This window comes from Phoenix dactylifera, chromosome 3 (genome assembly GCF_051530095.1).
Source record: "Phoenix dactylifera cultivar Ajwa chromosome 3, Ajwa_hap1_PhDact_Kaust_v1.1, whole genome shotgun sequence".
Taxonomy (NCBI): Eukaryota; Viridiplantae; Streptophyta; class Magnoliopsida; order Arecales; family Arecaceae; genus Phoenix; species Phoenix dactylifera.
In genome coordinates, this window is record NC_143192.1 from 6,463,615 (window position 1) to 6,489,824 (window position 26,210).

At 41.8% G+C, this 26,210-nt stretch overlaps 2 protein-coding genes and 2 pseudogenes across 2 annotated transcripts; 3 read left to right on the forward strand and 1 right to left on the reverse strand.

The window, feature by feature from the left end:
* The first annotated feature begins 579 nt into the window (after positions 1 to 579).
* LOC149767875 (uncharacterized) lies at positions 580 to 2,337 on the forward strand (annotated as a pseudogene).
* Positions 2,338 to 6,273: 3,936 nt separating this feature from the next.
* Positions 6,274 to 7,554, forward strand: LOC103713407 (putative long-chain-alcohol O-fatty-acyltransferase 4 pseudogene; annotated as a pseudogene).
* A 5,640-nt stretch (positions 7,555 to 13,194) lies between these two features.
* On the forward strand, positions 13,195 to 14,947 carry LOC103713400 (putative long-chain-alcohol O-fatty-acyltransferase 4). The gene has a single exon (XM_089929425.1). It carries the CDS (start codon positions 13,269 to 13,271, stop codon positions 14,304 to 14,306), a length of 1,038 nt encoding a protein of 345 aa, XP_089785551.1. The 5' UTR covers positions 13,195 to 13,268; the 3' UTR covers positions 14,307 to 14,947.
* A 3,255-nt stretch (positions 14,948 to 18,202) lies between these two features.
* Positions 18,203 to 19,554, reverse strand: LOC148714213 (putative long-chain-alcohol O-fatty-acyltransferase 5). Its single transcript, XM_089929964.1, has one exon. It carries the CDS (start codon positions 19,552 to 19,554, stop codon positions 18,535 to 18,537), a length of 1,020 nt encoding a protein of 339 aa, XP_089786090.1. The 3' UTR covers positions 18,203 to 18,534.
* Positions 19,555 to 26,210: the final 6,656 nt, after the last annotated feature.

Sequence of the window (26,210 nt, forward strand, 5' to 3'; positions counted from 1 at the left end):
GATCCGTGGATGGCATTAATTGTTGAGTGAACCGGAGATCAGCAGAGGCCATGCGCTTTAATGGTTGAGTGAACCGGAGATCGGCAGAGGCCATGCGCTTTAATGGTTGAGTGAACCAGAGATCAGCAGAGGCCATGTGCTTTAATGGTTGAGGACAGTGGCAGGGCATGGTCCCTGATCGAACTGTAGGAGGATGTGACCGCAGCAGGTGGGCGGTGCGGTCGGGAGGCCGGGCTCTCGAAGTCGAGGATGCCGAGGTCAAGTGTTCGGACGGGGCGTCTCGGAGTTGAGCGCCTGGTCGAACGTTAGGCTCGGTTACATGTCTTAAAGTCGGGCGGGCACCCCAGGTTGGCTTCAGGTCGGGCGCCTGGTCGGGCGCCTCCAGGTCGGGCGCCTGGTCGGGCGCCCCCAGGTCGGATGTCGTCAGGTACGTGTTGACCGCGTGCCCTTATGTTTCGGAGCGGCTCATTCTTCTCCCAATAGAACCGTAATCCGTCTGTCTTGCCTTCGAACATTGAAACAAAAAGATAAAAAACAAAGTAGACAAAAAACTCAACGAAACAATACCCATCTTGATAAACAGACCATGAAGCGCTCTCTTGCTTCGTACCTGCTTTAATGAATAGCGAACCGTCTGCCTTCCCTCTGGAGTATGTAGCCCATTGAAGCAAGAAAAAAACTGAAGGCAGAGAAAAAAAAAACAAAGGAGATCACTCTGTAAGCAAGCGTGACTCTGCCATCATGCTGGCAAGGGGATGTCTGCGGATGGGTGTGGAATTCTAAGGATAAGATTTGGACAAGAAGATATTTCTGAAGATGCTCGAAACTTGACCTATGCAGAGTTTTCTGCAAATGGGTGTGGAATTCTAAGGACAAGAGGAAAACAAAAAAGACAGGAGTGGCAGAATTGTTTATCTTCATTCCAGTTTTGGTGAATTATATAATTTAATAATGCTTTTAAATGTCAAGAACCTAGAAATTATGATGAGATCAGGATTGTAAATGGTATTAGTACGTTCCAATCTGCATGTAATGCATTTGGTTCATTCGATACGTCTGTGGTCAGTGCTGAGCTCAGAGTTGCATAGGAGGGAGTTATCTATGCACGGCGGGTGCTGAACACGGACCGTATTCTGCTCGAAAGAGACTCGGCCTCGGTGATTGAGTGGATCCGGAATCTGGAGCTCGATGCGAGATCCAACCCGTTGATCCGCGATCTTCGCAGACTCTTGGACGAGGATGGTCTATCATGGGCCAAACATGTCTATAGGGAGGCAAACAGCGCGGCTAATTGGGTAGCCTCATTCGCAATCCATCACTCGGAAAGCTTTACCTGAGGGGACCACATGTCGGTGCCTCACCCTTTATATTATCTTCTTTTTTCTGATTTTGTAGGCTACACCCATCTTTGACGGGTGTGAATTGCCATTGTACCAAAAAAAAAAAAGAATAGCATGAAGCATTGGATGAAGCTTCCCATTAGGCAATAGCATCTGAATTGAGACAACTTTTTGTAACGTTGGTTATTTATTGTGAAGTAGCTGATCTGAGTAAATTATTAAAAATATAGTGGAAAATTCTTGTAGACGATATTATTTGTAGATTAAAATACATGTTAGAACTGCCTAATCTATAATCGCTAGAATCACAACTGAAGAATTATGTTTTGTCTTAACAAGAGAAATTGTTTAACTAAAATTGTTGCTCTCTATTGGATTATAATCTTCCAATGCCCAATAGAATTATAGCAAAAGAAGTAAATAATAGACTATTAAGAGAGGAGCTAGATTATGATGTATCTAAACTGCAGCAAGAACACTTGGTATTATTCACCGGGCCGAACAAAGAACAAAAATATTTATGATGCTGTTTTGCATGCTATAGATGAAGACAAAGGTGAATTATCTTTGGCAAACAATAGTTTCGAAAATTTGATCTGAAGGAAAAATTGTTTTGACCTTTGCGTCTTCTAGCATAGCATCACTTTTGTTACCTCGTGGGCGAACAACACATTCAAGATTCGAGATACCAATTCAGGTTGATGAATATTCTACATGTGAAATAAAAAAGGGAACTTAGCTTGCAAAACTAATTGACTCTACGAGTTTAGTACTTTGGGATGAAGCTCCTATGAATTATAGAAATTATTTTGAAGCACTTGATAGATCTTTAAAAGATATTTTGGAAAAAGGAGATTCAAGTACAGAAGAAAAACCATTCGGTGGTAAAGCTATGCTTCTTGGAGAAGATTTTAGACAAGTTCTTCCTGTTGTTGTTGGATGAAGTAGAGCAGAAAGAGTTGATGCATCGATAAGTCGATCATACTTATGGAATTAATGCAAGCTTTTTATTTTTTAAAAAAAATATGCAATTGTTGAATAATGACTTGGATGAAGAATCAAAGATATCAATCGCTAATTTTGGCGGATGAATTCTGAATTCTGGATGTTAGTGATGGAAAAGCTTCTATTATTAAACTAGAAGAAAATGAAAGATTTCGGACAACTTGCTTATAAAAACTGACAAAGATTATATTCAACATATTGCTTTCACAACTTATCCAAATTTTAAAGACAACTATGACAATTCTATGTATTTAGAGGAGAGACATATCATCACATTTAAAAATGAAACTGTTGATGAGATAAACATGTATCTACTTTCTTTGGTACCGGGTTAAGAAAAAGTATTTTGAGCTCTGATACAATCTACAAAATGTCGACAGATGCTGCCGCCAAAAATTTTCATTATCGTATTGAATTTATAAACTCTTTAAAATTCAATGGTATTCCACATCATACTTTGGGGTTCAAAAAAAGGTGTTCCAAAAGTAATCGAAGCAGGAATTATCACTAGTAGTCATATTAGTGCCAAGGTTTATATTTCATGTATTATTATGCAAGTAATAGAAACAAAATGGCCGTTTATTTTCAAGAGAAGACAATTTTCAATGAGACTTTGCTATGCCATGACAATTAACAAAATTTAGGATCAAACATTGAAAACGGTTGGAGTATACCTGCCTAAGCTAGTGTTTGCTCATGGTCAGCTTTATGTTTCACTTTCATGACTTACATAAAATATGGGGCTTAAGATTTTGATAAAAAATAAATTTGCAAATCGTGATCATTATACAAAAAATATTATTTATCGAGAAATTTTTCTCACTTACCTTAAGGTAATTTTTTACAACATATTAATACATTATGAATTATCAAATGTCATTATTTTTTTGTCTACTTTCGTAGTTCGTGTATGTATATCATATTATATACATACATACATACATACATATATACATACATACATATATGCATACATACATAAATACATACATACATACATACATACATACATATATATATATATATATATATATATATATATATATATATATATATATATATATATATATATAACTAACCAGAATAATAAGAGATATGGAATACAATTTGCTATCACATTTATTGTTGGAAAAATGCAATTGGAAAATAAAAGTTTGACTTGCAGGGGTTTGGGGTTCAATAAATCCCAACATGGACAACCAGTTGCTAAGCATTGATTGTATCCTGATGGATGAATAGGTTATCACGACTATTCATAGTTGCTTATCATTTTTTTTATATATGCATATACTGCCTTTGTACTTCTGACAAATTTCTTTTATACAGAGAACTATAATCCAGGCATCAATACGTGAGGAAGATGCTGTACAATTTTGTGGCTTGCTCATCGAGGGGAATATATATATTCTTGAAAAATTCAATGTTGCTTTGAACAAAAAAAGTTTCAGAGCTGCTATACATCAATATATTATATATATTAATAGATGGACAACCATCCAACAAATTGATAGCGACAATAGTTCCATACCTTTGCAAAAATTCAACTTTATTGATCTTGATGACCTACAATTTAGAAATTATAACGATCTTCATTTGAGAGGTATACATAAATTTTAGCCGTCATGGCTTATTGGTATTGAACAAAGAAGTATGCAAATTTTCTATATTGATGCATTTACTTTGCAGATGTCATAGGTCATATTGTGACTGTTGGATCTCTTGATCAAGTATATGTCAGGCAAAAGTTGGTTTATAAAAGCAACTTGGAGAAGAAAATCTAGAGTAACATATATTCACTCAACTGCTTTTTTGATTAACATTATATATTTTTTTTGCTCTTTTATTTTTCTTATATTTGAATACTATGATGTCGTTGAATAACCATAAAAAAAAATTATTTAATCTTTAGCAATCAAAAGGTGACCATCACCTTATGGGCTAAATTTGTTGAAGAGATTAATCAAGATAGTTTTTTGCTACACTATTTTTTTTTACAAAAATCAATATTGTAATTCTTAAAATACTTTTCCTATTTTGTATCTATAGAAAAAATATGCTTATCGACATCTTCGGCATCAAGATATTACATGGATATGCAAATGTTGGAAATACTGGAGTACCAAAATAGGTTATGACATAATATGAAATAAAATAATGTATTCAACAAAAAAGTTAGATTTATCCACTATCATCTAACTATACCTATGAATTTGTGTATAGGATTAAAGAACCAATTACTCCTATTAGATGTATGGAGCAGAGAAATTATTATTAGCCCTCGATAGAAAAGTATTGCAAATAAAAAAAATGATTGAATCATTGCTTAAATTGGATCCACATGATTATCATGTGCAATTTAAAATATTATTATATTTGATAATTTGCTTGCACAAGAATCTTCAATTATTTAATATTTTTAGGGGGTGAAATTCAGGTGCAAGGCAACTTTAAAAATCTATTAACACCTCCTATAGTTGGTGGTATCAAGCATGTTATATTTGTAGGGTTGTAATGAAAGTTTATGGTGATATTTTTTGGTGCAACCAATGTGGTAAAAATGATTAGCCTCCAACTCTATGGTAAAGTTGCAGTATGTTTTGTGTATCATCCTCTATTTGCTAAAAATGGATACCTTATTGTTTTACTTAAACAAAAATAACTATTGTATATCTATCCTTTGAAGGTATAAATCAAGCACTATCGCTGAGGATAAAACCGGTGCAACAACCATTATAATATTTGGAAAATTAGCTCAGCAACTAATTGGAGTCTCGGCACCTAACTTTGTGATGGACGTAAAATGCGACAGATTTACTATTCCAGCTGTTTAAAAAGACTCTTGATGGTATCTATATCTTCCAAATTATGTTTGGGTCGCAGAGTTTTAACAACAATGTTTGTAATTTCAAGATAACAAATATTATTACAGAAAGTAAATCTCAACGTACTGTTCTGGATGAAAGTTCTAGATCCAAACCTTTTTCCGATCAAGTTCAAAAAGAATTTGTTATTTCGACTCCTAAAAACAGATTTATAATGAACTTTTTCAAGAAGCAACTTCTTTTAAAAAATCACCAAACACAAGCTGGTAACATACTTTGAATATTGCTCTTTTTCTATTTTTTTCTTTTACCAAAAAATATATTTACTATAGCTCTATAGTACTATTGCTGAGAACTAGTACTTGCATCACCTGTAAAGAGACTGCGGCGGAGGTAATTTAACTTTAAATATTCCCTTTCTATCTATTTCTTTTTTCTTTCATAATTTCTAATTATATTTTATTGTTGAGTCTTCAAAATTAAATAATATTTTTATAGATTTTTTTTTTTTAGTTTAAACGAATGACTTATGGATGATGAACATTAAGACTGATGTAACTTTATTAGCTAAAAAAACAGTTTTTTTTATTTTAAAAAAATATATACCAGCAGGTTACATGCATGCCAATATGGCAACATAACCCAGATCCCCAACTGATTTTCCTTAGGGCTCGTTTGGTTTGTGGGAAGCATTTTTCCTCCTAAGAATATGATCCCTGAAAAGCAGATCCCTAGGAAGAGGATGGCTGAAAAAGTACTTTTGGCATGTCTGGTTGACCATGGAAAAATGACAGATTTATAGAGTGCTTATGTTTGGTTGACCATCCACTTTCTTGAAAAAGTTATGTATAATTTCTATTATACCCTTAATAAAAATTAGGTCTTTAATGCCTCTTTAATGCTGAAGGGTCTTTTTGGAAAAAAAATAAAAATAGAGTAATTTTCGGTTAATGGAAAAGTAACTTTTGCATGCTTCTCATCAGAAAGACCTTCTCATGAAATGTGGAAATCATATTTTTATAAAAATACAACTTTGTCATCTCTCTTCTTTAAAAATTTCAATTAAATAAAAAAAATCTTATTACTTTCTCGTTGACCATACTTTATTCCACTCTCCACCGACCAAACAAGCCCTACAAAGCACTAGCAGTAGGATGGGGAGCGAATCTAACAACATGGAGGGAGATCTAGAGATCCTGGCAAAGGTCTCCCTTTGGGTGGCGGCCTCGATGACCTACGTCCGCTTCGCCTCGTCCAAGATCCGGCCGGGAAAGCTCCGCCTCTTAACCATCCTTCCCGTGCTCCCCCTCCTCCTCAACCTCCCCTGGTCCTTCTCCTCCATCCACCTCCGCGCCATCTCCGCCTTCTTCCTTGCTTGGCTCGCCCTCTTCAAGCTCCTCCTCCTCGCCTTCGGCCTCGGCCCCCTCTCCCCCTCCCTCCCCCTCCTCACCTTCCTCTCCTCTGCCTCCCTCCCCGTCAAACTCCTCCCCAGTTCCAAATCCAAACCGAGTTCCTCTTTATCCGACCATCGCCTCCTCTCCTCCGCCGTCAAGGCTTTACTCCTCGCCGCCGTCATCAAGATCTACCGCTACCGTGACGAGTTCCATCCCTGCCTCCTGTTCTCCATCCTCTGCTTCCATATCTACCTCGTTCTCAACCTCGTCCTCGCCTCCGCCGCCGCTCCCGCCGCCATCTTCGGCCTCGAGCTGGAGCCCCAGTTCGATGCCCCTTTCCGTGCCGCATCCCTCCAGGACTTCTGGGGCCGCCGCTGGAACCTCGTGGTCTCCGCCATCCTCCGCCCTTCCGTCTACCATCCCGTCCGCGCACGCTGCGGCTTCGACGCCGGCGTCTTCGCCACCTTCCTCGTCTCCGGCCTCATGCACGAAGTCATGGTCTACTACGTCACCTTGGCCGCGCCCACCGGTGAGATGATGGCGTTCTTCGTCCTCCACGGCCTGTGCACATTGGCGGAGGTGAGGGCCCGGAAGGCTGGGTTGTGGCGGCCGAATCCGATGGTGGCCGTGCCGATCACCGTCGGTTTCCTCTCCGTCACGGCGATCTGGCTCCTCCTCTCTCCTCTACTGAGGAGCGGGGAGTTCGAGCAGGTGCTGGCGGAGTCCGTAGCTGCGGGGGGATTCCTGGAGGATGCCGGAATGGCGCTGATTGGCCGGATCGGGTTGCGACCGAAGTAGTGAAAAAACAATAAATGGAGCTACATTAGTTGGTTGGCTCAGCGCTTCACTAACCCCTTTAAAGTTGGAGACGTGACCTTTCAGCGTACGATAAAAGCTCTAAAAAATAATTTACTTATTTAAGCTTTTTTTTTATTATTTCTCTTCCTTGCTTCCGGTGAATTTTTCTTTTCAGTGCTTGAGTTCACTATTTTCTTTGGTGTTTTCATATATTTATATTTTTTAGAAATCATTGGAATATATTTCTAGCCATTAAACAGTTAATAGAGCCGTTGAGAGAGAAAAATAACCATTTAGATTTGCAAAAAAACTAGCCATTGTAATTATTAGGCATAGAGAGGCCGACTCGCAGATTTTTGGGTTGACTCGAGATTTTTAGGAGCCAACTCTTGATTTTCAGGAGTCGGCTCGATCTTGCTTCTATTTTTTAGGCACGTATACCTTTTTGACAAGATTTTCTTTGACACTATTATTTAGTAAATATAATCACTAGAAATCGCACAAATTCAATTTTTAGAAAAGCCTAAGTGCAAACTTAAATTTGTTATTATGGATCAACCAATTTTTAAATTTTCTATTTTAGTTTTCCGAATTAGTAATAAGTGATTACTAATTTAGTGCTAGCAAAACAATTTTTGTAATTGAGATCTAATATGTCAATTCAATGAATTATATATTAGAATTAATTTATTGCCTTATTACAATAATTGGTTACTAATTTTGTGCTAGCAAAACAATTATTGTAATTGAGATCTAATATATCAATTCAATGAATTATATATTAAAATTGATTTGTTGCCTTATTAGAATAATTGATTACTAATTTTGTGCCAGTAAATCAATTATTGTAATTGAGATCTAAAATATCAATTCAATGAATTATAAGGTTTATTATCTTATTAGAATAATTAATTACTAATTTTATGCTAGCAAATCAATTATTGTAATTGAGATCTAATTTATCAATTCAATGAATTAGTTATTGTGGATCAACCAATTTTCGAATTTTCTATTTGAATGGGATCTGAAAATTACTCCTTGTGGAGTCTAAATGGAGGTATGATAAATCTCTTGGAGGTTAAACAAATTATTACCTTTTTAGAATAAGTGATTATTAACTTTGTGCAAGCAAAACAATTATTATAATTAAAATCTAATATGTCACAATTGCAATAAAGGATTTAATGAATTATTTATTACTAAAAAAATTTACAAACACTTCTTTGGATTGTTAGCAATATGTCACCTAAATAAGCAAATAAATTTAATAATTGCAATTAATAGAAAATCTTAAAAGAAATAATATATATATATTATTCCGTATCAAAATAAATCTATTATCAGAGTTGGGCAACGGGCCGTGCCGGGCCGGCCCGGCCCAGGCCCCCCGGGCCAAAACTCTAAACGGGCCGTGCCAGGCACGGCCCGCTTCATAAGCGGGCCGTGCCTGGCACGGCCCGTGAGGCACGGAAGGCAAGCCCGGCCCGGCCCCCGGCCCCTCTATTGGTGGGCTGGGCCGGGCCGGGCACGGCACGGCACGGCACGGGCCGTGCCAGGCACGGCCCGCAACGTCTCTAAACGGGCCGTGCCTGGCACGGCCCGTAACGGCTCCAGACGGGCCTGGCACGGCCCGTCTGGAGAGGGGGGAAGAAAATAGCCGTTTCCAACGGCTATTTTCGGGAAAAAGACGGTTTTGCCCCTCCCAACAGTCCTATAACGGCTGAATTGAGGGGTATTTTGGGAAAAAAATTTTTTTGGGCTTCTATAAATAGCCCATTCCTCCCTCATTCTCACCACACCAAACCTCTCATTCTCTCCTTCTCTACTGCTATTATTTCTCTCTTCTAAAGTGCTCTTCTAGCAATTTAATTTTTAGTTTGTTCAAGTGCTACACAAGAGGAGGTTCCTGTTGAGAAGAGAAGGTCGCTTCTGTTGAGAGCACAAGAGGAAGCTCGGAATCTCGGCGCTGCCTCTGCCCTCCGACCCTCTACTCAATTCCTCCTTGCGGTTAGTTTTTATTTTTTGAATTAATCATAGATATGTCATCTTTTGAGGAAAGTCAGTTTGGCATTCCTGTTTCTGAGGGGGAAGAAACTAATCCCCAACCCCCTGTTCCTAGTTCCTCTAGAACTGGTGAACCGAGTGAAGGTCAAACCTCTTCTCGTAAGAGGACTAGTACTGTATGGAATGAATTTGATAGAGTTATGGTTGAGAGAGTCTGGAAAGCTAAATGTAAAAAATGTGCCAAACTTTATAGTTGTAGTAGTAGTGGGGGAACAGGGCATTTAAAAAGACATCAAGAGAGTCATAGGATGCATGATTCTCATGCTCAAACTCAAAGTAGCCTTAATATACAAGGGGGATTACTTGTAGGTAATTTTGCATATAATCATGAAAATCAAAGAAAAGCACTTGTAAAATGGATAGTTAAGGATGAATTACCTTTTAGTTTATGTGAATCTTTTAATTTTGAAGAATATGTTCAATTAAACCTACAACCTGCTTACAAAAGAACTAGTAGGCGTACATTTAGAAGAGTAGCTATGACCAATTTTTTAGCAATGAAACAAAATTTAATTGAAACACTTTCTACTTTAAATGTAAAAATTTCATTAACTTCTGATATTTGGTCAGCATCTGTAGGTAGTAATTCTTTTATTGCCATTACTGCTCATTATATTGATAATGATTGGCAATTAAATAAACGTATTCTTGCTTTTCGTGCTTTTGATTTTCCACATTCTGGGCAACAAATTTCAAATATAATTTATCAAACTGCATGTTCATATAATATTAATGATAAAATTATGTCTATTACTTTTGATAATGCATCTAATAATAATTCTGCTGTTGTATTATTAAGAGACTCATTGCATCCCATATTAGATGGAAATTTACTGCATATTAGATGTGCATGTCATATCTTAAATCTTTCTGTTCAAGCTGGCATGGGCATGATTCAAGATGTGATTTCAAAAATTAGAAATGCAGTTTCTTTTATTCATGCTTCTAGATCAAGACTTCAAGAATTTAAGGAATTATGCATAAATCATGGTAAACGTTTTAAAAAATTTAAACTTGATGTAATTACTCGTTGGAACTCCACATATAGCATGATACATGATGCATACCCATATAAAAATTTATTAAGTGCATATATTAATGATCGTGGATTAGGATTTACATTGACTGAAACTGATTGGAATAAAGGAAAAATTTTGGAAGATTTTTTGCTTAGTTTTTATAATGCTACCAATGTTCTTTCTGGTATTTATTACCCTACTTCATGTTCATTTTTACAACAAGCATATATAATTAGTCAAAAATTTGCAGAACATAGATATGATGATGTTTTAATGCCTATTATTCACCTAATGGAATCTAAATGGAATGAGTATTGGGACAGGATATGTCCTATGCATAACTTAGCTGCTGTATTTGATCCTAGAGTTAAATTAAATGGCGTGCTAATTTTACTTGATGCATACGCTGAAAATATGAATCAAGATGCTGAATCTGCTAAAGATGAGGTAAGACAACTTCTTTATGATATTTATGCTATATATGATGAAAAAATTCGTGGATCTAGAACACAAATACAAACCTCTATTCCTCCTTCTAGTAGTTCTCGTTCGTCATCTATTTTTTCATTCATTGCACAGAGAAGACACACACATGCTTCAAGTTCCTCTTCATCTTCTTCATCTTTAAGTAGTGAACTAGAATTTTATTTACGAAATGATCTTCAGTCTGCATATGATGAAAATCAAATAGAGAATCTAGATGTATTATCTTGGTGGAAGAGTGTTAGAAATCAATATCCTGTTATGTCTGCAATTGCACGCGATATTTTAGCTGTGCCGATGTCCACGGTAGCATCGGAATCCGCTTTTAGTGCAGGCCGGCGTGTTCTTGACGAAAAGAGAAGTAGGATGACGGGCGAAACGGTGGAGATGCTTCTCTGCTTCAAGGATTGGCTGGATGCTGAGGCAAGACTTCAAGATAAAGGTGGACATAATACAACATCCTCTGATAATGATGATACAAACACTACTGAAGACTGAAGACTGAAGACTGAAGACTGAAGAGTGAATACTGATTCACTGAATCACTGATGATTAGTAAGATTTCTTAATTTTTTATAATTGTACATTTTTATTGTATTCTGGAGGTCAGACCAAGGTCCAAACCTCGGCCCTTTCTTAGTTTCTTATTGTATTCTAGAATCTAGAGGTCAGACCAAGATCCAAACCTCCCTTCATGTACCATTTTGATTGAAATTAATAAACTGGTAGGGGTCTATGCCAAACCCCCCACCATTAAGGTGGCTTTATATTCATAAATCAAGATTTCTTAGTGTTCATAATTTATTAATGTATTCAAAAAATTTTATCGGGCCGAGCCGGGCCCAGGCCCGGACCGTGCCAGGCCCGCGTGCCAGCCCGGCCCAGGCCCTTATGGGCCGTGCCGTGCTGGCACGCGGGCCGTGCCGTGCTTGGCCCGCGTGCCTAGACCGGGCCGTGCCGGCCCCGGCCCGAAGTGGGCCGTGCCTGGCACGGCCCGCTGGCCAGGATTCGCTAGCCCAGCACGGCCCTATCAAAGGGGCCGTGCCAGGCACGGCCCGTCACTGTAGCTGGCGGGCCGTGCCAGGCACGGCCCGCTTCGTGCCGTGCCGTGCCGGGTCGTGGGCGGCCCGGCCCAGTGCCCATCTCTATCTATTATAGTACAAAAGAAATCTATTCTAGTACAAAATAAATCTATTCATTTAATAAATTTAAATCATAAAATTGCAAATCCTACGGATCTATTAATATTAAATTTAAAATAAAGTAGGAGGAAATAGCCTGATTGAAGGCAGATCGAAGTACATAGACGCTATCCCAAAGAAGTGTTTGCCTCCACATACGGATCTCCCGGTAATCCTCCTTAGAGATACGACGATCCTAAACTTCTTCTTCGGTACGTCTCGGAAGAAACTAAATCGAATCCGATCGAACTTGCAGATCCAGCGAAGAACGAAATAAAAAGAATAAAATAAATTTTGCTGAACAAAATTACAAAAATAAAAACAGAAGTGGCTAAGAGGAAGAAGAACTTTTTTGCAGAATTTTTTTAGTATTTTTTTCTATTTTTTCGTATTCCGAAAGGAGAAAAACAAGGGATATTTATAGGATTTTGGATAGAGGCATTTAGGTAATTTTTGCGAATGCGTGCGTACCTTCCGCGGATGCGTCTGCAGTAATTTTGCGGCCAGCAAACGCTGGTACTCATCCACTTTCCGCGGACGCGGTTGGTCGCACTGGCGTCCGCCCACGTAAGTCCCAGCGGGCGCACGCGGCCTGAGGCACCACATGCGCATTAATTTTTTCCACAGAAAGTTCTACATCTGAACCTTCTTTCGATCAAGTTCAAGAAGAATATGTTATTTCGACTCCTAAAAACAAATTTATAATGAACTTTTTGAAGAAGCAACTTCTTTTAAAAAATCACCAAATACAAGCTAGTAACATACTTTGAATATTGCTCTTTTTCTAATTTTTTCTTCAACCAAAAAAAATATTTGATATAGCTCCTTAGTATTATTGCTGAGAACTAACATTTGCATCTGCGGCGAAGGTAATTCAACTTTAAATATTCCCTTTCTATCCATTCATTTTTTTTCTTTTATAATTTCTAATTATATTTTATTGTTGAATCTTCAAAATTAAATAATATTTTTATAGATTTTTTTTTTTCAGTTTAAACGAATAACTTATGGGCGATGAACATTAAGACTGATGTAACTTTATTAGCTAAAAAAACAGTATTTCTTATTATAAAAATATATATACCAGCGGGTTACATACTAGTATGGCAACATAACCCAGATCCCCTACCGACTGCCCTTTAAATGGCGCTAGCAATTTGGGATGGGGGGCGGATCTAACAACATGGAGGGAGATCTAGAGATCCTGGCAAAGGTCTCCCTTTGGGTGGCGGCCTCGATGACCTACGTCCGCTTCGCCTCGTCCAAGATCCGGCCGGGAAAGCTCCGCCTCTTAACCATCCTTCCCGTGCTCCCCCTCCTCCTCAACCTCCCCTGGTCCTTCTCCTCCATCCACCTCCGCGCCATCTCCGCCTTCTTCCTTGCTTGGCTCGCCCTCTTCAAGCTCCTCCTCCTCGCCTTCGGCCTCGGCCCCCTCTCCCCCTCCCTCCCCCTCCTCACCTTCCTCTCCTCTGCCTCCCTCCCCGTCAAACTCCTCCCCAGTTCCAAATCCAAACCGAGTTCCTCTTTATCCGACCATCGCCTCCTCTCCTCCGCCGTCAAGGCTTTACTCCTCGCCGCCGTCATCAAGATCTACCGCTACCGTGACGAGTTCCATCCCTGCCTCCTGTTCTCCATCCTCTGCTTCCATATCTACCTCGTTCTCAACCTCGTCCTCGCCTCCGCCGCCGCTCCCGCCGCCATCTTCGGCCTCGAGCTGGAGCCCCAGTTCGATGCCCCTTTCCGTGCCGCATCCCTCCAGGACTTCTGGGGCCGCCGCTGGAACCTCGTGGTCTCCGCCATCCTCCGCCCTTCCGTCTACCATCCCGTCCGCGCACGCTGCGGCTTCGCCGCCGGCGTCTTCGCCACCTTCCTCGTCTCCGGCCTCATGCACGAAGTCATGGTCTACTACATCACCTTGGCCGCGCCCACCGGGGAGATGACGGCGTTCTTCGTCCTCCACGGCCTGTGCACATTGGCGGAGGTGAGGGCCCGGAAGGCCGGGTTGTGGCGGCCGAATCCGATGGTGGCGGTGCCGATCACCGTCGGTTTCGTCTCCGTCACGGCGATCTGGCTCTTCCTCCCGCCTCTACTGAGGAGAGGGGAGTTCGAGCAGGTGCTGGCGGAGTCCGTGGCCGCCGTGGGATTCCTGGAGGATGCCGGAATGGCGCTGATTGGCCGGATCGGGTTGCAATCGAAGTAGAGAAAAAAACAATAAATAGGCCTACACTAGGGGCTCGTTTGGTTCGCGGGAAGTATTTTCCCTCCTAGGAATATGATTCCTGGGAATCAGATTCCTGGGAAGAGGATACCTAGGAAAGTACTTTTGGCATATTTGGTTAACCATGGGAAAGTGACAAATTTGCAAAGTGCTTATGTTTGGTTGACCATCCACTTTCCTAGGAAAGTTAAGTATAATTCCTATTATGCCCTTAATAAAAATTAGGTCTTTAATGCCTCTTTAATGCTTCTTTAATGCTGAAGGGTCTTTTTGGGAAAAAATAAAAAAGGAGTGATTCCCACCTCATGGGAAAGTAACTTTTCCATGTTTCTCATGGGAAAGACTTTCCCATGAAATGTGGGAATCATATTCCCATGGGAATACAACTTTCCCATCTCTCTCCTTTGAAAACTCCAACCAAACAAGAGGCATTTCATTACTTTCCCGTTGACCACACTTTCCCCCCTCCTTTTCCTGCGAACCAAACGAGCCCTAGTTGGTTGGCTTGACCATTTCTTGATAGCGCTCCACTAACTCTTTAAAGTTGGAGACCTGATCTTTCAGCTTACAATGAAAGATCTAAAAAATAATTTACATATTGAAGCTCTCTCTTTTTCTTTTTCTCTTGCTTTTAGTGGATTTTTCTTTCTGATGCTTGAGCTTATTGTTTTCTTTTATGTTTCCATGCATTTATACATTTTAGAGATGGTTGGAATACATTTCTAGTCGTTAAACAGTTAATAGAGCCATTGAGAGAGAAAAATAACTATTTAGATTTGCAAAAAAACTAGACATTGCAGTTGTCAGGCGTAGAGAGGCCGACTCGCAGATTTTTGGGGTTGACTCGAGATTTTTATGAGCCGACTCTTGATCTTCACGAGTCCGCTCAATCTTGCTTTTATTTCTATTGTGCATCTATGGCGCTTGTGAAGTCGGCTCTCTTTATTCAAAAATCAACTCGAGATTTTCAGGAGTTGACTTGTTGATTTCAGAAGCCGACTGACTCTTTAACAAACTATCATTCACTACTTTTTTCTCTCCACTGTGGCCGTTTTGGGGTCGACTCTAGTTTTAGTAGAGTCGGCTTGTGAATTTTAGGAGTCAACTCCTCAAAGTAGTGATTTTCTTGGCTTTCTGTCTTTTCGCTGTGGCTATTCTGCAGTCGACTCATCTTTGTTTGAGATGGACTCCTACTTTGCAAGAGTCGGCTTAAGTAGTTCATGGGTCGACTTGTCAATGTGATGAATTCATTGACTTTCTGTCTGTCTTCTGAGATTGTTTTAGGGTCGATTCATAGTCTGTTAGAGTTGGCTCGTGAAGATGCTATGGTCAGCAAGAGTGTGCTGGGTCGACTCGCTGGGATCTTTCTTAATCCAAGCAGTAAGAGCTTACTCCAATTAACTTAAAGATAAATTATACATGCTAGATGTATTACCAGGATAAGTAAGCTAAGGTTATCGCTCATCAATTACCTCCCATGTCAAGTTTACTTTAGTTACTATTTACACCATATCCTTTCTCGATCTGACATGTCGGAGAGACATGACGAAATTGGTCACATTATGGAATGAGAATAGGTATAATGGGCATCCTAAGAGCTGAGACAAAACGGATATTGTATGGAAGCTAACCATAGGCGGGAGAGGTCGAATCAAGAGCATCCTACTAGAGGTTGAATGCATGGAATTTCAGTATGCTTATACAAAATAGGCCGAATGAAGATTTAGTAGGGGATTCCAATAATTGAGCATGACTATTAACCTGACAGATGGTACAAGGTCTATAGGCTTGACGAGTAGTATCAGGTCAGGATGTGCGGTAGTGGAAGATAATTGGTGTCAATTATCATAACTGCCAGAAGTAGAAGTAAACATTAGAAACAACTATTATAAGTAGGAAGTTATTTTATCTTCTTTAACATATGGAATGTCATAGTAAATGGTCCTTACATACCCACAAAGATTATTGATGGTGTGTCTCTTTTGAAACCCGAAGGAGAATGGAATAAATTTGATAAAGAGATGGCTCAGTTGAATGTTAAAGCCATGAATGTTTGTACTATTCTGTAGATGCTAATGAATTTAATAAAATATCTACTTGCTCTTCTGCTAAAGAAATCTAGGATAGGTTGGAAGTAACTCACAAAGGCACTAACCAGATTAAAGAATCTAAAATTAATATGCATATTCATAATTATGAACCTCTTTAGAATGGAGTCTGGTGAGTCAACATCTGATATGTTTACTCGTTTCATCAACATTATAAATAATCTTCAATGTCTTGAAAAATCATATACTAACAATGATTTGGTAAGGAAGATTCTCAGTCCATTGTCAAGAATGTGAAAAGCCAAAGTCAGTGCCATCCAAGGAGCAAAGGACCTTAATGCCCTTCCACTAGAAGAACTGCTAGGTTCACTAATGACACATGAACTATCCATGAAGCAAAACCTAGAAGAGGATGAATCAAAGAGAAGAAGAACCATCGCTCTCAAGTTAAATACTCAAGAAGAAGATAAGAGTGAAGAATCCGACAGCGCAGAAGGGTATAAGAAAGTGGTATTGATAACAAGAAAGTTTAAAAGGTTTATAAGAAGAAAATGGCAAGGACCTTTGGCTAAGGGGGAGCCAAGCAAAGAGAAATGCAAAGAGCAGCTCCTAATATGCGATGAATGTAAGAAATCAGGACATTTCAGAACAGACCGCCCACTTCTAAAGAATGTCTAAAAAAGCCAAAGAATGTAATGGTCACTGCATGGAGTGATAGTGATGAATACAATTCAGAAGAAGAGGTTGTTTTTATCATTTGCTGTAACAAGTTTCTGGAACTGAAACTTGGGGGAAAGGTCTGTCCATACCTTAAATTGGATTGTGTTGAGCCTGAAAAAGGCTTGAGGTTGTTTTTGGTTGTTTAGCTTAGAAAATCAACTTGGTTGATTGTGAATCCGAAAAATAATCGGTGAAGGTTTTGGTTGATTGACCTGAAAAAATCAACTAGGTTTGGTTATAAACCCGAAAAATAACTGGGTTGTAATCTAATTATATATTATAGTAAAATTTTCAAAAAATTTGGAGAGTAAATGTAGGTAAAGGATTGGCACTAAACTATTATAAAATATTTGTGTTTGTCTTGTTTGTTTTTTTGTTTTAACATCTTGCATATTTACTTATTACTTACTTGTTGAAATCATTATTCATTTATTAAGCATTTAATTCCACTGCTTTATTTATCAAAAAATTTTGAAAAATCCAATTCCCCCCCTCCCCCCCCCCCCCTCTCTTAGGCTATACAACTGGGCAACATCTACATTAAACGATGGAGATCTGATATCAATGATCCAAACTATTAGATATGACTTACTATCGCTAAAATGCTTATATACAACTCAGATAGCTACGAGAGATCGTGGCTTCTAGTATTTAATTGTTATTTTCTCTTCTTCTTTTTTTTGGGGGGAAGGGGAGGGGGTGCGCAAGTTTTACTCTATTCTTTGATAAATGCAATCCACAACCACCCACCTTTTGTTACTTATGAGCAAAGGCTATTATTTCCTTGATGGGAAATGAGCGGAACCATATTTTTATATTCTACCTTTTACCATCCAAACTTTTTACCAGTACCCGCTTGCTTTATCTTATAGAATCTAATTAAGTTAAACAATAATTATTTAACGAACATGAACTTAATGGCTAGAACTTGTATCAACTACTATTCTAATTCTTAGATATAGGTATTGCTTTGATCAACTTTTTTTTTGATGTCAGATAATTTTTTCAATTCGACTTTCAGAAGCTAAAGTTTGACGTCTATCGGATCATCTTTTTATGGAGGACCTAGCCTGGTGATTTCTGGTCAAGACTCCCGGTCTCCTACCATATGAATGCCATCGCTTGCAATATTTAAGGAACGCCTTACCAAAAGAAATATTTTAGGTACTGCGTAAGTTTGCGCATGGAAGCACGTGTCAATCGCCGTACAGGATATTCGAGTCCCAAAGTTTCTTTCTAGTAAAAAAAAAAGCAAGAAGTACTGGAGATGATGTCCAATATTTTTCTACGGACAGATGAGTCCCCCGACGCGCACATGGAACCCAGCTGGAGGAGGGAGGAGAAAAAAAGAGAAAATTACTTTCCCATCCCTCTAAAGTCCCCACTGTAACAAGAGGTCCCGGTTGACCCAGCAGCAAATGAACGGCCAGTTCGGATCGGTTTTACAAGAAACCGATTTGGCCGAGCAGCGCCCCTCCGGCGTCCTGCAAGAATCCCATGACAGCAGAAAACTCCGCCAGCCCCACCGCGTCGGCCCCACCTCTCAGGAGGGGCGGGAAGAAGAGCCAGTACCCGGTGCCGACGATCAACCCGAGTGCAAGCGGCGCCGCCACGACGGGGTGCGGCCGCCACCACCCTGCCTTCCGGGCCTTCCTCTCCGCCACCGTGAGCAGCCCGTGGAGGACGAAGAACGCGGTAACCTCCCCGGTGGGAAGTGCCAAGGTGAGGTAGTAGAACATGAGCTCGTGCATGAGGCCGGAGACGAAGAAGGTGGCGAGGATGCCGGCGTCGAACCCCCAGCGGGCTTGGACGGGGTCGTAGACGGAGGGGCGGAGGATGGAAGAGACCATGAGGTTCCAGCGGCGGCCCCAGAAGTCCTGAAGGGAGGAGGCGCCTAAGGGGTTGTTGAACTGGGGCTCCAGCTCGAGGCCAAGGAGACCGGTGGCGATCTTGGCAATGGAGGCGAGACCGAGATCTAGGATCAGGTAGATGTGGCAGCAGTAGATGGCGAGGAGGAGGTACGGATGCATTCTATCACTGTAGCGGTAGCTGGAGATGATGGTGGCCAAGAGGAGAACCTTGACGGCAGTGATGAGGCGGTGAAGGGTGGATAAAGATGAAGAGATGGGAGGTTTGGGCTTGGGTTTGGTTTGGATCTTGACGGGGAAGGAGGAGGTGAACAGGAAGGGGAGGAGGGGGAGGGAGGGGCAGAGGGGGCCGAGGCCGAAGGCGAGGAGGAGGAGCTTGAAGAGGGCGAGCCAGGCGAGGAAGAAGGCGGAGATGCCGCGGAGATTGATGGAGGAGAAGGACCAGGGGAGGCAGGGTAGGAGGCAGAGCACGGGGAGGAGGGCTAAGAGGCGGAGATTTCCTGGCCGGGTCCTGGAGGCGGCGAAGCGAGTGTAGGTCATGGACACCGCCACCGATAGAGAGACTTTTGCTACGCTCCTCAGCTCTTCCTCCATTGCCTTTTCCATTTGCCCTCTCCTTGCCTCTCACCCTGAAATTCGAGAACTGGACGCACCGAGGTTAACGAACACGTTGTGATATGCATACTTTAGTATTTTTGGTTTTAGCGTGTAATAATTTAACTTAATTATGTAACGCCGTCGACCATCATATTTTGAGAGCATCACCGCCACCGTGCATCTACGCTGCCCCCTCTATTGTGAAAGTGGTCGGAGGATATGCTCCGGTCCCTGAGTGAGACTATTCGAAGGATGAGCACTGCTGAGATTGATACTATAGCGGCTTACTTAACCTATCATATTTGGCTGGACATGAACGATCGCGTGTTCGAGGGCGGACGATCGTCCCCCCGGGTTGTGATGGAGAGAGCCCTACGGCAGGCGGTGGAGGTATCTATGATGGCCACACCGATACCGCCTGAGAGGGCCAGGGATATCTGGGGTACCTGTATTGCTGTTTCAGCGTCCAGGTTTAGTTACTTTTCTTGAGTACCCCATCCCCTGGTTATCTTAAAGTGAATTTCGATGGTGGCATGGTGGAGAATGGCGCTTCTGGGGGCGTGGGCTTTGTAATTAGGGACAATGGGGGCAGTTTTGTGGCTGCTGGAGGGCGGAGCACACCTAACACGACTGCCGTGGGAGCGGAGTTGCGGGCAGTTTAGGAGGGAATTTTGTATGCGAGACGGGTGCTGGGGGCCGACTGCCTCTGTCTTGAGTAAGGCTGCAAATGGGTCGGGTCGACCCAAGACCCGGCCCGACCCGCGTAGACCCGATCCGATCCGAATTTTAGGACCCGCGAGTCCGGGTCGGGTCCTAAAATTGGATCCGAATCATTTTCTGGGTCGGGTCTGGGTTCACCGAACTGACCCGACCCGACTTGAATGGATCCTGTTGCGGGATTTTCACCCCGGCAACAGCCTTAGTCCCAACCGAGCCGAGCAGAAAGAGACCGCGTCCCCCACGAGGTATTGTCCGCTTTGGGCGCTCCGGTCCGCGCGTCCAGCGCTGACGGAGGGAGACGTTTCCGGCCCGCGCGTCCAGCGCTGACGGGGGGATTGCCCTCACGGTTTTGTCCCACAAAAGGGCCCTCGTGAGGAAAAGGCTTCGCCCTCCTCATTATAAGGCACGGAACCTTTCCGCTCTAGCCGATGTGGGACTAAATTCAAGGCCCCCTCCCCCCCACAACATAGCCCCCCCAGCGGGAAGGTTCCGGCCAGGTTTTACCCCAACGGGCCTCCACAGTCCTGGAGGGTAGTCAATGGAGAGAGGAGGCTGGCCCTCCTTCTAGCGCCATCTGTTGCGGGATTTTCACCCCGGCAACAGCCTTAGTCCCAACCGAGCCGAGCAGAAAGAGACCGCGTCCCCCACGAGGTATTGTCCGCTTTGGGCGCTCCGGTCCGCGCGTCCAGCACTGACGGAGGGAGACGTTTCCGGCCCGCGCGTCCAGCGCTGACGGGGGGATTGCCCTCACGGTTTTGTCCCACAAAAGGGCCCTCGTGAGGAAAAGGCTTCGCCCTCCTCATTATAAGGCACGGAACCTTTCCGCTCTAGCCGATGTGGGACTAAATTCAAGGCCCCCTCCCCCCCCACAACATAGCCCCCCCAGCGGGAAGGTTCCGGCCAGGTTTTACCCCAACGGGCCTCCACAGTCCTGGAGGGTAGTCAATGGAGAGAGGAGGCTGGCCCTCCTTCTAGCGCCATCTGTTGCGGGATTTTCACCCCGGCAACAGCCTTAGTCCCAACCGAGCCGAGCAGAAAGAGACCGCGTCCCCCACGAGGTATTGTCCGCTTTGGGCGCTCCGGTCCGCGCGTCCAGCGCTGACGGAGGGAGACGTTTCCGGCCCGCGCGTCCAGCGCTGACGGGGGGATTGCCCTCACGGTTTTGTCCCACAAAAGGGCCCTCGTGAGGAAAAGGCTTCGCCCTCCTCATTATAAGGCACGGAACCTTTCCGCTCTAGCCGATGTGGGACTAAATTCAAGGCCCCCTCCCCCCCCCACAACATAGCCCCCCCAGCGGGAAGGTTCCGGCCAGGTTTTACCCCAACGGGCCCCCACAGTCCTGGAGGGTAGTCAATGGAGAGAGGAGGCTGGCCCTCCTTCTAGCGCCATCTGTTGCGGGATTTTCACCCCGGCAACAGCCTTAGTCCCAACCGAGCCGAGCAGAAAGAGACCGCGTCCCCCACGAGGTATTGTCCGCTTTGGGCGCTCCGGTCCGCGCGTCCAGCGCTGACGGAGGGAGACGTTTCCGGCCCGCGCGTCCAGCGCTGACGGGGGGATTGCCCTCACGGTTTTGTCCCACAAAAGGGCCCTCGTGAGGAAAAGGCTTCGCCCTCCTCATTATAAGGCACAGAACCTTTCCGCTCTAGCCGATGTGGGACTAAATTCAAGGACCCCTCCCCCCCACAACAGATCCGAAGAGAAAAAGAAAGAGGAGGAAAAAGCAAAAGAGAGTTTTTTTTCTTTTTTTTGTGTGGGTCGTGGCACTATTGGTCCGTGAGGATCCTCTCTCGGTCTATTACACTGTTGATACGTCTCGGTAGCAGGCTTTTTTTTCTTTTTTTTTCCTTCTGTTTTTTGGTTTCTGTTCTTTTTAACTTTTGCAGGGAGGAAGCGAGGGAACACCGAACTGAATATGGGTCATGTGCCAGTTTTCTGCAATGGAATTGGATTTTGGAAGGTCTGGGATTTTTTTTGTCCTCGTGAGAGGGGAGCCGGGAGACACCAAGTTCCGTCCAATCAGTCATATGGACAAAAAATAGTGTGATATGAAATTTGCCTTGTAGACCGACTTAATCAGGGGTCATCTGTTCTGACTGGAGGTCAATTGCAAGTCTTTCAAGTCATGGGTCACCCAGCACCTCATAATTATGATATGACCAAATTAGATTTGCCCAAATCCTTTCCAAAAAGCATAAAAAATTGGATCCGATTTGGATCTAAACCCAATCCGACTCGGATCCGGACTCGACTTAGACCCGGACCCTACCCGGACCCGACTCGGACCCGACCCGATCTTTAACCGGGTCGGGTCTGGGTCCAAAATTAGGACCCGAACAAAAAACCGGGTCGGATCGGGGTCACCCAGGACCCGACCCGATCGGACCCATTTGCACCCCTAGTCTTGAGGGTGATTTTTTCACGGTGATTGACTGGATACGAGGAGTGGATACATATGGGGATGGCCATCTCCTGATATGGGACATGCATAGATTGGTGCGAGAGCTGACCTTCTATCAGATCTCTCATGTATATCGAGAGGCAAACAGTGCAGCAGATTGGGTCGCCTCCTATGTTGCTCGGCACCCTAGGGAGGTTTTTTGGACTAGCTTAGAGTGCATCCCACACTTCTTATTTTGTTTAGTTTCTTTTGATATGTCAGACTTGTATTCACGTTAGAGGTATATGAAATGAAACACCGTTTTGACCAGAAAAAAAAAAAAAAAAACCAAATCTTTCCATCTATCAATCCATGAACAGTCATAATTAATTAAATAATTTAAATATTATATCAAAATATGCATACCACCTTAAATCATAAATAGAATTTTTTTAATAAAATTTACAACTCAAAACTTTTACTTATACATAACCTCAAACCGTCCTTTAATATACATTACTAATCAAACCTAAGCATTACTAACTAGCAAAACACTCTAATTATATTTGCCTCTGATCAAAACCTATCACTTGTGGACCCATATTTTTTCCTCTACGGCTCGGAGATCACCATGATAACCCTCGTGATAAGACTACCTTATATGCCCTTGTGGCAGGTTATCACCGCATCACTCTGGTGGACATGCATTCTCCCCCTAGCTTGAGAATCATTACGACCAAGTCCAAACTCATCTTATAGTTGGGCTATGAGTCAGGTGATACTCGTATATACATATATAAATTAAGTTTTTTTTTCTTTTACCATTTTATTTCGAATTTATAATTGAACATGCAGGCAACATAATTTTTCATGCTTAATCCCATAATGATGATTCAATCGTACAGTTTAATTAGCAGAATTGCAACAATAAATAGAATCTCATATTATTGAAGAATTTCATACATAAAATATTTTTAATCATGATATGATCTGTAAAATTAATCTTAAACAAATATTATAAAGTGTAGATATTACTTATCTTGCATTTGCCAGCAATTAGATAATCTGGTCACTTCATTATGATTATTTGGGCAAAATTCTAGAGTTCCAATTTTCTAAAGTCATGAATGTTATAATAGAAAAATAGCTATTATTCCAATATCTCAACCACAACCTAACCCTATTGTATTCTACAATGCGATAGAAGGCGGTGCAAGCGGGGCTCTGACCTACAACCTCACACATGCACAAACGAGGGGAAAATTGGGAGAAAATGGAGAGGAAGAGAGATAATGCCATGAGAAAGAACCATTGTTGCCCTCCATCTACCAATGATGATGCCGAAAAAAATAGAAGGGGGGAAGACAAACAACGAGCAAACCAAAACCACCCAAAAATTTGAGAATAATGGTAAACCTAAATCTTCAAGAACAAGAATAATGGATAAATAAAAACTCACCATCCAAAAAAGTCCACCTAAGAGATACAGAGTTTGATGGAAAAGAAAACTCATCATCAAAAAAAATCTATTCTAGGAATACAAAATTCTAGCGATCACCACTTACAGACAATCTTTCTGAGATACGGAGCAAGAACACGCTTATCATCCAAAGAAACGTAAAGATATAGAACACCCAAAGGAAGGAACTCGTCAAGCCAAAGGCTTAATCCTTAATTCACTCAAACTTAAAATTAAATTTCAAAAACATAACATAGGGCATGCCTTTATATAGGCACGTTTGGAATGATTTTTTAAGCAATTACAATCAATAATCCTAAATGTGAAGAGAGAAAAAAACCATAATTAGGCATTTCATAAGAAAGAAAAACATCATAAATAGGCGTTCCAAAATTTACCTTTGCTTTGGCATAAATCAAAATTAAATTGCCATAGAAAAAAATTCTTTTTGGCTCCTTAAGCACCCGTGTCTTTCTTTTTAGTTCCATAAGCACTCGTATCATGCTCCTCTGGTTGAAAAAAGACTCATCCTCGAGTTTGGACCAGCTTCATCTTTATCTCCATGATAAGGGGACAAGTCAGACACATTAAATGTGGCTGAAATATCATAGTCTTCTGGAAGTTTAACCTTCTAAGCATTCTTCCTAATATGTCGCAACACCTTGAATGAACCATCAGCTCGAGGCATCAGCTTCCCATACTTTCCAATTGAAAAACGCTTCTTCTGAAGATGAATTCATACCAAATCTCCTTCCTTTAAAGCCACCGTCTTACAATGCTTATTGGCACTAGTACGATATTTCTCATTTTGCTTGACAATCTTCTCTCTAATCTGCTCGTGCATCTTCTTAATAGCCTTGGCTCGCTCATTGGCATCTCCGCTAAATTGTTGTGTTGATAGAATAGAAGCCAAATTCAAAGGGCTAATTGGAGTAAGGTATACACTGCTTCAAAAGGACTGCAACCAGTAGTTTGACTTGCGAAACGGTTGTAGGCAAACTCCTCCTGAGCTAACATAAGATCCCACTGATGAATGTTTTTACCCACATGACCATCGGTTAACAACTTCAGTTTGACCATCGGTTTGAGGATGATGTGACGTGCTGAAAGGTAAATTCGTTCCAAGCTTTCTCCACAAAGTGCACCAAAAGTGACACATAAACTTGATATCTCGATTCGAAACAACTATTTTTGGGATGCCATGAAGTCGCACAATCTTCCGAAAGTACAAGTCAGCTAATTGTGAAGCATCCATGGTCTTGCTACATGGAACAAAATGCGCCATCTTCGAAAAACAATCATGATAGAATCCTTGTTCCTTTGTATCCGCAGCAGCTCCATCACAAAGTCAATGCTAACTTCCTCCCATGGTGAATTTGAAGCTGGTAATGGGGTATACAAGCTTGTGTTTTGCCCATGACTCTTGGCTATATGACAAGTGTTGTATCGCTCCAAGTGCGTCATAATGTCTCGCTCCATTCTAAGCCAATAAAAATGAGACGCCAACAACGAAAGAGTGTTGTCTTGCCCAAAATGTCCAACTAGGCTACCTCCATGAACTTCTAAAATAATTGCTTCTTGCAATGAGTATTGAGGAATGCATAACCGATTGTCCTTGAAAAAAAATCCATCCTGCAAGACAAAATAATTAAATATTTCTTTCATGCATTCAGTTAGAATAGTACCGAAATACGGATCATCTTGATACAACTCCTTAAGAACTTCAAAGCCTAAGACCTTCACTTGCATAGTAGACAGCAAGGAATATCTTCGACTTAGGGCATCGACCACCTTATTCTAAAGTCCAAATGCTTAATGGTAAATGAAAAGGTCTGCAAAAATTTTACCTACTGAGCATGTTGTCGATTTAACTTGTCCTGCCCATTGATGTATTTCAGTGCTTCATGATCAGAAGAGAGAACAAATTCTTTGGGCAAAAGATAATGGCTCCAATAATCCAAGGCTCTCATGATGGCATAGAATTTTTTGTCATAAGTTGAGTATCACCTTCGAGACCCGTTCAACTTCTCGCTGAAATAGACAATAGACTTACCTTCTTGACTAAGGACAACACCAATCCCCATATTAAAAGCATCA

What these genes read in the sequence shown, in the direction of transcription:
- LOC103713400 (XM_089929425.1), top strand. Translation starts at nt 13,269, where the DNA reads ATGGGGGGCGGATCTAACAACATGGAGGGAGATCTAGAGATCCTGGCA.
- LOC148714213 (XM_089929964.1), bottom strand. Translation starts at nt 19,554, where the DNA reads ATGGAGGAAGAGCTGAGGAGCGTAGCAAAAGTCTCTCTATCGGTGGCG.